Source organism: Parasteatoda tepidariorum, chromosome 1, assembly GCF_982258835.1.
Source record: "Parasteatoda tepidariorum strain Cologne lab strain chromosome 1, Ptep-v5.0, whole genome shotgun sequence".
NCBI lineage: Eukaryota > Metazoa > Arthropoda > Arachnida > Araneae > Theridiidae > Parasteatoda > Parasteatoda tepidariorum.
Window position 1 is genome coordinate 46,794,735 of NC_141755.1, and position 12,246 is coordinate 46,806,980.

At 26.3% G+C, this 12,246-nt stretch overlaps 1 protein-coding gene across 11 annotated transcripts in view; it reads left to right on the top strand.

Annotated features, from left to right (window-relative positions):
* Nucleotides 1-10,599, top strand: part of LOC107441332 (uncharacterized) — a 65,757-nt gene extending 55,158 nt beyond the window's left edge. For 9 of the 11 annotated variants that reach the window (XM_087162646.1, XM_016054551.4, XM_016054549.4 and 6 more), the window contains 7 exons: nucleotides 1,828-1,928; nucleotides 2,354-2,435; nucleotides 4,333-4,424; nucleotides 8,738-8,875; nucleotides 9,842-9,920; nucleotides 9,994-10,059; nucleotides 10,165-10,599. In XM_087162646.1, coding sequence (XP_087018772.1) covers nucleotides 1,828-1,928; nucleotides 2,354-2,435; nucleotides 4,333-4,424; nucleotides 8,738-8,875; nucleotides 9,842-9,920; nucleotides 9,994-10,059; nucleotides 10,165-10,224 — 618 coding nt within the window. In that variant the 3' untranslated portion in view covers nucleotides 10,225-10,599. Of the gene's footprint in view, nucleotides 1-1,827; nucleotides 1,929-2,353; nucleotides 2,436-4,332; nucleotides 4,425-8,737; nucleotides 8,876-9,841; nucleotides 9,921-9,993; nucleotides 10,060-10,164 lie in introns of those variants that run through there. The other 2 variants (XM_043057452.3, XM_016054553.4) reach the window with 2 other exon arrangements.
* The last annotated feature ends 1,647 nt before the right edge of the window (nucleotides 10,600-12,246 follow it).

The following is a 12,246-nucleotide window of genomic DNA, read 5'->3' on the forward strand; positions in this document are numbered from 1 at the left end:
GTTGGTAATTACTCTTAGACAATTCTTTTACTTCCAATCATAGATTTTTCTATTGACTTTTTGATTAATATGTTAATGATAAAAAGTTTTAATGACTAATTTTCTTGTTTAGATATCAATGGCTGAGTAGAGAGATCGCAAAATTTGCCCTTTGTCGGACATATATCTCCGACTCTAAGTAATCCTATGTATCTTAGGCTCTAACTAATAAGATGTGTCTCAGGCTCAGCCCTCCCGGAAGTGAGCTGGAACTTATCTCTAATAAGCATGCAAAAGCCCCTTCTAATTATCAAATTGTTAATTGAAGATAAATGCAGAGTTCGGTTTTAACATAAGTGTTAAATTTGTTTTGGAATTCTGTCCTTTAGCTGTACAAAATCATCATTAACTATTGTTTTTGTTTATTCACTGTGATATCCATTTTTGTCAAGTTTATCCAACATTTTTGATTGACATTAAAGAAGAGATGAGTTGATACTACTGGCACAAAGTGATTTTATTGTATTTTTCTTAAATATTTTTCCTTTTATTTCAAGATGCATGTTTGTTGTTTCAAATTTTTCAAGATGCATGGAATCTTTGTTTCACACTTTTTCGGAAATTCAATCATTATTGAAAAAGAAAAAAAACTCATTCAACAATTTTAAATTATCAAGTTTTCATGGTGTTGAATTAAGAGGTCATACGCTTATTTATTATTTTCAGCAAATATTATCACAAATTTTGTAGATTTGAATTTTTTAATTTCACATAAATTATGTTTTTTATCAGATATTTGAAATGATGAATTCCAATAAAAAATGCAATGAATATACGAGAGAATTTTTAAATAATGAATTGAAGTATAATCCACCAAGTTACTTTTGCAGGAAAAACAGCATATTTGCTGTTTTTGCTTCAATATTATTGAAACCCCAATTTAAAATTAATTAATTACGGAATTCTTTAACTCTATTACAAATTTTAATTAGTTGTTGTTAATATTAGCTAATTGGTACTGGGGATTTTTTTTACACACAGCATGCTTTTATTATATTTAAGTAGAGCAAATGATACTTTTTCAAGATTTTAGTTTATTTTTTGCTTTTCCTAAAAGTAGCATGGTTGTCTTAAAAGTAGCATGCTTTTTCTTAGGTTTGAATCCAGATTGAATGTCTAATTCTGTCTCACTTTAAAAGTGAACCAAGAAATTGTATGAAGCACAAAAATATTACTTATAAAAACTGAGGTTTGTGCATTAAAAGCGAACTATGCTGCAATAGACTTAACACTGTACCAACCGAGTACAATATCCAAGTACAACAATTTTATTGTTAAATTAGGCTCTCATTAAATCTGAGCTTGTTATAAGCTGGTTCGATAGTACTGCATTCTTAAACTTTTACAATTTATATTTATTTGTGAGCAATATTTAATTAAACCAGTGTTGCAAAAATCCCTCTGTTTAATATAACTGGTTTGATAATTTGTTTAATATAATGAAGTTGTATCGATTTACATGTTGAATATTTACATTACTTTTGAAATTTATTCTTACTGATCTCATGATGACTTAAAATGTTATGGTTTCACATGTTGTCTGTTGAAATATTTTATTCAGGATGACAGTTAGTAGCTCGTATTAACTATTTAGCTTATTCCACTTAAGGTCAATTCTCATAAACTAATCAAAGCATCTTTGAAAAATCATCACAAGTTGAACAAAGATAATTTTTTAACTATTTGTTTACTGAAATCTTTCCTATGCGTGTTTACTGAATTTGTTTACTGAAATCTTTCCAATATGTTGCGGGACTATCATTTTAAAAAATTACCATTTGATTTCAGAACCGGAAATCTGAGAAAATTTTTATACATTCTGAAAAGAAATCCCCAAGCTCTCCAAACAAGCAATTTAAGGATAAAAAACAAAACAAAGCTGATTTAAGGTAATCCTTTTTTCTAGGTGCTTAAGTTATTTGTGTTTCCATGTATTTTAAGATTTCAGATAATTTAAATTAAAAATGAAATTCTTAAAGTATTTTATAATAGAATAATCAATCTCAATAACAAGAGTAAAAAACAATTAAGTCTTTTTCTAGTTTTGTTAAAGTTTTATTCAGGGTGTATTCAGAAATGAATTTCATAAATAATAGAAACTAAATTTTCTTGTTCTATACTTTAATTTATTATAGCGCTACTTTATCGGTTATTGCTTTTTTTACACAATACATATTTTTGTCAATTTAGATTATGGAAGATTCTTGTGCTCTCTTTTGAGTTTTGAATTAAAAAGACAAAATCTTTGATAAAATTAACAAATAAGCTCATGGCTTTTTTTCTTAATTTGTAAAATTTATGTTTTTCCTTTTAGGATTCATCAAAATATCATTAAAAATGTTTCAAAAATGAAGCAAATGTCATCAAAAGAAAAATTGAATATGGAAAAAAATTTGGTAAATCCTTAATGTTTATTCATATTCTAGGTTAAAACTGAAAATATAATTTAAAAGCTACTTAAAAATATTTTTTAAAAATTGAAGGGCTTAAGTGATATTAAAATGTTTAACTGTGCATAATTTTCAAAAGCTTCAAATTTTTTTTTCTTTGTGAATTTATGTGCGAGTTCGAGAAATTTTAAAAATAAAATAATTTAAAATTCCATCCAAATACATGATGAAAAGAAACTTAGTTTAACAACAGTTTAGACAGGTTTTGAACATAAGATAAAGTAATATAACTAAATTTAAATTCATTTTCAGTAAATAAATAAATGCTGTAAACTATTTTGATTATTTAGGTTTGTAGACTCTGTATTTCATTCATTGAAGAATGTATGAGAAAGAAAAATAAGAAACAAAACATCAATATTTTATGACAGTCGGCACATTAATTGTTCTGATATTATTATTAATTTCAGCATGATTGAAATTTAATTTTTAGTAAGTTAAAATTGAGACAAGGGTTTCAATTAAAATTAATCAATGTGTTTTACAAATGAAAAGTAATTTATATTTAAAAAAATAAAAACTTCCTGCTAATTATATATGAATTTTTTTTTCTATTACAGAGATTTTTTTATTTTTACCTAACTCAACAATAAGTTCATTGGGAAACATTTTATAATATTTACACTATAAGCTTATATATGTCTATTTTTAACAATTGGAATGAATTCAGCCATTAGTAAATTTAATGATGGCTGAACGCAGATGTTTTCACTCATTGACTCAACAAGTTCACTTTTCAACTGGAGGCAAACCATGAAAAAATTTTGGTATTTTTCTTCAAGTGATGCAAATACTGTATAGTTTTAAAGTAAAAGTTTTCATGAAGGCAATTTATGTCCAATACTGGATGCAACATTTTCTTTTTCTTCCAGTTGGGTTCAGAATTGCTGGTTATATAGAGATCAAATCACAACATGGAGAATGATAAGCTAGGCTTGTAATAAAATAAAATTTCCATCTGAATAGGAAAAATTTAAGAGCTTGTTGTTATGCAGATCACATTGCGTGTAAATTACATTTATAATTGGATTATTTAAAATAAACCCCCGATAGATAAAACATTTCTCATTCAATGTATTGTCATTTTATAAAAACCAAACCGAGGCTGCATTAATAAATTTTATTAAAAATTTCTATAATGGCAAAGAAATAAACTATATAGCTCAGTTTTAAGCAGATGGTGATAGAAATTTTTTTCGAGTTTCGGATATGCGTATTACGCAATATAGCTCTACCATTGTATGCCCTAAGAATAGTACCATTGTATGCCAGTAAGAATAAACAATCAATATGTGCTTCTATATTTATTAACAAAACGCAACAATGAAAAATTAACAATTAGACTGAAAACAAAAACAACAAAATATGAGAAATAAAAAACAACAGGAGCTTTCAGGAGGTGCTCCCTCCGGCGTGAGTGTATCGAAAACAACTAAACAAAAAATATTTAGATTGGCGACGGATTGACTCTGCCGAAATGAATTAATTCCTAACAGATGTCTTCTTAGCAATGTCTCATGTTAAACATTCATCCCACATTTCTTTTATATATATATAAATATATATTTTAAATATAGTTTGAAACATGTAGAAAAATGAAAAAATAAAAGCATTTTGTTTCAGTTTCCCTAAAAAAATTCACTTTTGACTGACTGACTTTAAAATATTTGTAAGGCAGGAAATTATATAATTTTTTTATGTTTTCATGTAATAATAGGTTTAATACCCATTTGGGTAACAAAACAAGAAGTAGCTAAGTAATAATAAAATTTATGTTGGGTTCTCAGACTCTGCAAAATTTTAAGATCTGGTATGTCTCTAATATTTATATTTCTTTTTAAAGTCATATTCAGTGTTAACTAAACTCGCCTCCGAAGTAAATCTTCTAACAAAAAGACTTTTTGGAACATTACAGAAATGTACTTCTAATTTTTGGTAAGATATTAAGCTTTTTCTTATTTATTAAATAATTCTCTATCTGTTAGTTTTTCTGAAAAAATATTCTCTCTAAGTTTTAACTCTCGCAGAAAGGGATCAAAATTGTGAGAAAAATGTATTATATCATAATTAGATAACCATTTGATTTGTTTTTTGATCTTTTTTTTATTTCTATAGAAGTTGAGTAACTTTTATCGTATTCATTGTAAATTTATGTAAAAAAATCTTAATTTTCAGCCCTAAGATGAGTAAAACGTTAGAAATTTCTTTTTTATACCTTAAAGAAGAAGTTTTTTTGCTCCAAGTTTTTCTTTTATTTTCTTGTTTTTTTGCATAAACATTTTCAAATGGAGTCGTGTAAATGTATTTTTCTATTAGGATTTCTAAATATTGGAACATTTTTTAAATTATCATTTAAGTTCTATAATGTGCAAATTTTTCATAAAATTATTGTTCTTCTTGACTACATATCTTATAAGATATTGAATATTAAGTATTTTATTGTGCATTTCAAAAAAAATTTGCTCTTACATGATTGAGTCATCCAAATGTAACATTAGCTACATATTTAAGTTAAACAAGTTATATTGTATTTTTTTCAGTTTCCATACATCATACTCTTTTTTTTTAATGCACTCGTTTCTCTGTATTATCTATCAATTAATAATTGTAGGCTTAGGAGATCACAGGAAAACAAATAACTCAGCCACATAAGTATTCATTTAGACCATGGATTCCCAAAATGGTCTGTATCAGCCCCCAGGGGTCGATGACAACCTGCAAGGGGCCCATGTCAAGTGAAAAAAATTGGGGGTCCATGAAATTAAAATGGGGGTCAACGATAGTGGATCTCATGTAAGCAGATCGGGACTTTTAATTGCGGCATTTCATGATTAAAATAATCAACATACACTGATAGTACCTATTTACTTACATTATGCTACCTTATAATATAAAGACATATATCTTTCTACATTCTACATAATTTATAAAAGTAGCTATGAAGTGAAAAAAAATTTTCAAATTTAAGTTATTAGGATTATTTTTTGATATATGAAACTGAATTATTATAAACTAGCAGTTGCCTGCAGCTCCGCCTGCGTGCGTTTTCTCTGCGTGTAAGGTTTTATTTTGTAACAAAAAAGTATTTTTACGCTGTAAATTGTAGCCTAGCCTGTGTCAACTCTTTAGTTAGCTAGACCTCCAATTTTATCTGCGCACAAGATCACGGAGATTTGTTGCCTAGTTTTTGCGTGAAAACTTAATAAACAAACCGACAATACACTACTACGGTTTTGTATACAAACTTATTTCCGCAATTGTAATATTAGTAGCAGAGTACGGATTTTATAGTGCACTATTTTATTTCATCTACATATTAATTAAATTAAATTAGTTTGAATTTAATTAATAAATGTATAAAATTAACATGTGTTTTTTTCCTTAAGTTTTTCACACTACACTACACTGCAGTTAGAAATTTAAATCTTTCAGAGTGAGTAGCACTATACCAGCTGTCAAAAATACATTTGAAGTTGATGAATTTACAAAAAATTAATATCAGGTAAGCAGGGGGTCTACCAAAAAACATGATAAGGAGTCTACGAGACAAAGTTCTGGAACCACTGATTTAGACAATAGAAGCAATAAACTGATAAACACATATACTATGATCGGTTACTATGCCTCAACAACTAGCAAGGACGGAACAGTTGTAACAAGTTTGGTTAGCACGATATTATAACAAACGTTTTTAGTATCCAAATTTGTTCCACGCTCTAACAGTTTTGTGGACAGTACTCAATGAACTAGACAATACATATCACAGCTGATATATAGACGCACACATTCAGCTTAGTGACAGATCATCACGTAAAGTAGCATAGAAGTAAGGTCACGGCTTACATAGAGGTGATGTGGCAGCAGGTGACTTCAATAAGCCAACAAGTGTACTAGTGTGTGACTAAGTAAGTAGTGAATGGGTATCGACCTTTCGTCCATATTTATTCAAGGAACCTTTTGACATAAATTTGATGCCAACAGTTAATTGCTTAACATTAACTAATAAAATACTAAAAAAAACCTACTACAGTCAAACCTCGATATCTCGAACTTGAAGGGAGAGCAGAAAAAATTCGAGATATCGAAAATTCGAATTATCAAAAATCGCATGTTATCGATGGTAGAATAAAGAAAAATGCTCTTCACATACCTTATTTACTATTCCATATTTAATCTAAAAACAGTTTTTACACTTTCATTTAAAAAAAGACTCAATTCTTGTTTGCTTTAGAGATGTGTAAGAAAGTTGGTCTGTAACACTTTCTAAGTGGACTATAGCTTTAAATGTCTCCTCTGACATATTCGGCTGCCTCTCAATAAATCTCCATACAGTGTCCACTGCTGAAAGTGCTTGTTTGTTAGTAACATTGGGCGGTAAATCTTCGATTTCCTCATCCTCTTCTTTTGATAGTTCACAAGAAGCTTTCGTTTGAGCGATGATATCATTGTCATCCTACTGACCGCCTGTTACTGCATCATCTACGTTTACAAACTCATGAAATTCCATGTCATCAAGCTTCATGAGTCAGTAAATCTGTTCCAATCAATTTCGGTGTAGTTTTCAGCAGAATTAATGATATTGATTGTTTGACTTTTTTTTGTGTTCTTTAATGAATCCAGACTTCTTGTAGTCATTCATTATCGTAGAGGAAGACACATGATTCCATGCCTTGTCATCTATTCTTAAATTTTTTTTATTTTTTTTGGAATATTTTTTTAATTTTAGAAAAAAATTACACTATTTATGGAAAAAAATTGATGTTATCGAGGGATTAGCAAAAGAAATTCATGAGATCAAGTTTTTTTTAACATTGAGTGTATAGAAAATTTGAAGTGAAATTTTTTTTCTTCGAGATTCGTGAATCGAATTCGTGAAATCGAGGTTCGTGAAATCGAGGTTCGAGTGTATATTCAAATATCCTTCTCACTATTGTTATTGTAGAAAGATATATGCTAATTCCCTATTACTGACTCATATCGTGACCACACCGCCCTCCAATGATCTTAGAGAAATTACAGGAGAAGATATATGCAACTTTTAATTTAAGCAAAAAGACCCAACTTCAGATGCGTAACAAATATTGGTCGTTGATTTCGAAATCCCTGATTAATAGAATGTCACATGATGTACCTATTTTATTTTAATTCTTTGAAAGGAAAAGCAATTATTTTATGTAAAAAAATAAAATATTGCAAAATAAAAAAATTATGCCGATCAAAACCTACTTCCCTACTATGCAATAATCAAGTTAAATCAATTATTTTATCTTATTATTGCAGCTGTAATAAAGTTATAAGTTTTAAATCATAGTTATTGTGTTATGCAAATTATATTATAATTTTAAAATTCTCCACATGAAATGAAAAACCAAACTTACCTGCAAAATTTTTATAATAATATTTTATTCATTAACTGGGTGCAAAAATTGTATTGCCGGACATGCTTGGAGGATGTGAAAATTCTGATTGGGCATGATTTTTTAATTTTTCTTGCCCTACAGGGCATGTAAGTCTTCTCTAAGTCTAATTAACTGTAAATATTCCATAAAAATACTGCAAAATGCAAATTCTGCACTTCTGAAATTTTTACAAAAATTAAAACTATGACAGATGGGGCAAAAGGAAGTGGTTATATTTAAGACCTAAATATTATTCAATATAACTACATAAACAAGATTTCTATCTTGACTTGTAAGACTCATAATGTAAACTATTTTTTTCCTAGCATTGGATGATGAATCAATATAGATATAAAATCCCAAGAAATGTTACCTTCATAAAATTTAATAAACACTAATGTTACGAATTTTATACAATGATATTTATGTAAATTATGCTGAATTTTTATGTTACAGACAAACATGGTAGAAAATCACTCCTTTACATGGATTACTAAAATAGAAGATAGTCTTTATTTGCATAAAGAGTTGTAAAGTAATAAACAAGCAGAACTTTAATATTCTTTAATTTTTTTTTATATAAATATATTAGCATATTTAAATATATATTAGCATATATATTGCTTTATAAAGCATTTAATAGAGTGCTTGAACTCTTAGGATAAATGACATATTACAAATTTACTTTTATGTAATTTGCTCTATTTTGTTAAATGCTTTGTATATTCCATTTATTGCTAACATTATTAAAATACCTTAATCAATGTAAACTTGATTTGTGCTGATTAATTAGATTAAATTGGTTAATTACATTCTTATTCTATTTCATTCTAATTATTTCTTTTTTAGTAATGAACTGAACATTCTTCGATCTAACTTCTTGATCAAAATTGAAGATATGATTTCTCATAATACAAATCTCAGTGAAAAAGATTTGAAAAAACTGGCTTTGAATTGTAAAGAAAGTAGACTTCAAATACAAACAAGGTACTTCATTTTGATTGATCTTTTGAAATAATTTTGATTAATAAGTTTCTTTCATACATTAGTTTTAGTTCTTCATTAAATTCACCAATAACTCTTAGTTATTGTTTACAATTATTGTTTAAGAATTATTGTTTAATGTATTAATCCATTAAAGTTAAAATTAAGGTAGTAAATATTATTTATTGTTGGTTTTTAGGGAGATAAACATTCAGTGAAAGAAACTATAAACTGTATATATTAGTAGGACACTGAGATAAGCAGCTGTAAAATTATTCTGCCTAAAATATTTTTATAATATTAATTACTAATCAAATTTCTTAATATTTTGATACTTTAAATAAAGTTAATGAAAACATGTTATCAAAATACATATTTTTACTGTAAGTGCACAAAAAAATTATAATTAAAAATCTCAAGAGAAAAAAATCTCTAAAACATGAAATATTAAAATGTTTTGACACAAGGAATATCTCACTTTTTTAATATTGCTCTTTTTACCGCAAGATTTTTTATTTGAAATTATTATCTACTTTTAAATATGCTTACAATAAAAAGGTGTATTTTAAAAAGACTTTTCTATTCATTTTATTTCTAATTTTTAATCTTCCATATTATTTAAATATTTAGGCTACCATCTATACTGAAATGTGTTCTAAAAATTTATGTTAGCTTAATTTTAGTTTTAAAAATTCATATCAGCTCGGAAGTTGTTGAAAAATTGGTCGGCAAATTCTATATTTAGTTTGGCCTAACCAAGTGATGTTCATGCAAAGACTGTGAGTTAGTCTTGTAACAATTAAGATTGGTTAATAATAACTAGAGAATAGTTTATTATATTTTATAAAGTCTGAGATTAATAACTCTGACATTATAAAATACTTTTAATCTACCATTATAAAATACTTTTTAAGGATAATATTTAAAACCTAGTTTTTAATTAAAAATTGAATGTACTTTTTTCTTAAGCTTTGAACAAATAACGGAAATTGGGAGAATCTATTTTGAGGCTGAACAAATGAAGGAAAAAAAGCTGAAAAACGTTCATGTAAGAATTCCTTTTTAAAGACTAACTTGTTTATTTATTTTTGATTCATATCTGATATTATATTTTTTAATAGAGAAAGATTACTGTGAAGTATTGCTGTCATCTGCGTGCTGCTGTTGAAGTAGCTGTGAAAAGCATTGTGAGTTTATTTTAATTGGTTTAGTTAAAACTTAGAAATACTTTTAAGTCATTAGAAACTATTTCTAAATATTGGTTATAATAAAAATGTCCATTTTTCATTCAGGAAGAGAGAATTGTTGGTAGAGCTGGAGCAATGTTCAAGAAATTTTTACAAGGAATTTAAATGAGTTTGAATTTGCGGCTCATTTTAAAACAGTTAGCATTTTCCTGCCATATTTTAATTGTAAATATGTCTGCTTTACCATATTTATCAAAGATATCAGCTCTCTTCTTTTTTTTTAACTCTTTGCTTTTGTTTATATTTGTTAAATCTTTTTTTCATTTTAAATATATAGTTAATTTCTACTATATTATATACATAACCTGTTTGTGTGCTATTTTAAAATTATAATTTTTGGTGATTGATATCATTACTTTTTTCTAGTCATTTGAATTTTTATGTTAATTTTATTTAAAAGGCAATATGTATTTAAAACTGGATGTTTCAATTTTGTTAAGATTTTTGTTTTATTGAAAAAATAAAAGAAAAGTAAACAAGTGTTTATTTTGATATTTATCTTTTTGCTATGTTCATTATTTAGATAAGTATGATGCAAGTGATTTAATTTTTTTAAAGTATTTTAACTATTTTGAACTAATATTAAGGCGCAATAATGAAAAATTTAGTTTTTATTAGAAAGTTTATTTAAATTTGAAACTGTGTTTCCATAATAATAGAATATTTGTTTAATTTATAACTATTTTGTATGGATGTAAGACCTTTTAACATCAGTCAAGTTTGATTGATGCTAATAAAGCAAGAATGTAAAAATCTTACTATTTTTGTATCATATCTTCATTATAATTGATAAAATTTATTGAAATGATATTTTAAAAAAATGTCAGTTTAAAACAACTTTTTTTAATGACTCTAATTGAAAGAATTTTAGATATTTTATTATGAAGTGTAGTTTTTCTATAAAATTTCGTAACATTCAACTCCAATAACTGACTTCAATATTTTTTTAAACTTACATTTTTAATTTTTTATGTTTGTTGTCAAATTTAAAGCAAAAATAAAAAATCAATAATTGTCTATACAAAAATATTTGGCCAGAATAATTTTTATTCATAACTAAACAAAATTACTTTTTAATACAATATTTCATAATAAAAAAATATGGCTTTTACAATAATACATGTTTGATTGAATTTGCATACATGAACATCTCATTATATATTCAAAACAAATATTGAATTGCTGCTTAAAATCTTGCATGTAAAAACAGTTTTATATGCTTAGCGAATTATCATAAGTTTTGAAAATAGTCTTGATTTAATATTCCTAGATAAATAATAAACTCAAAAATGAATCAAATTACTATTTCATTACATTTACACAAAAATTCAAAATATTTTAGTTCTGTTAAATATATAGAATATATAACCTTGCAATTAATATAAAGGCAGTACAACAGCCGGATTAATTTCATGCTACCTAATAAGTATTTGTACATTATTTATTCAAAAATTTCTTTACTTATATAAAATCTGTATAATATTATACAATGGACGGAATGTTTTGATTAGAGCTACTTTTATTCATCACTATAGCACATATGAGTATTACGCACACTATAGCACATATGATAATGTGTTATCACATATAATTCATAAACTAATCTAAACCACATATTCTGTACAAAAAGATGAAAGCTTGCTGATTAATGAAAGTTTAAAAAAGAAAGTAGCTTAAATTATAAACCATATTATTTACAAATTGATCGTTTTTTCTTTCAAAAGTTTTCGGGGAAAAAAAGAGATAGAAATGCCAACTTTATTCTTATTTGACAGTTTTTTTTAATTAACTTTTCTGTTTATACTCGTATAAAATCAATAATAACCAAAAGCACTGATTCGTTGTGGTAGCCAATTGCATATTGATCAATTATTTTTATAGGTTGATTATCTTGATAGTTTACATAAATTAAAAATTGTGGAGCAAAAACACTATCAAGGATTGAACTTCAACATAAAAAACAGAAGAGTTTGCATTATGAGATAATTGAAATTGTAGTTTTTATTTTATTTATTTATTGTTTGATAGAATTTAGATTTATATGCTTTAAAATATTCTTATTTTTTAATTGGCATTCCTTTACACAAAATTTTACAAGTTGTAATTTTTTTTTGTGTCTCTAAGATG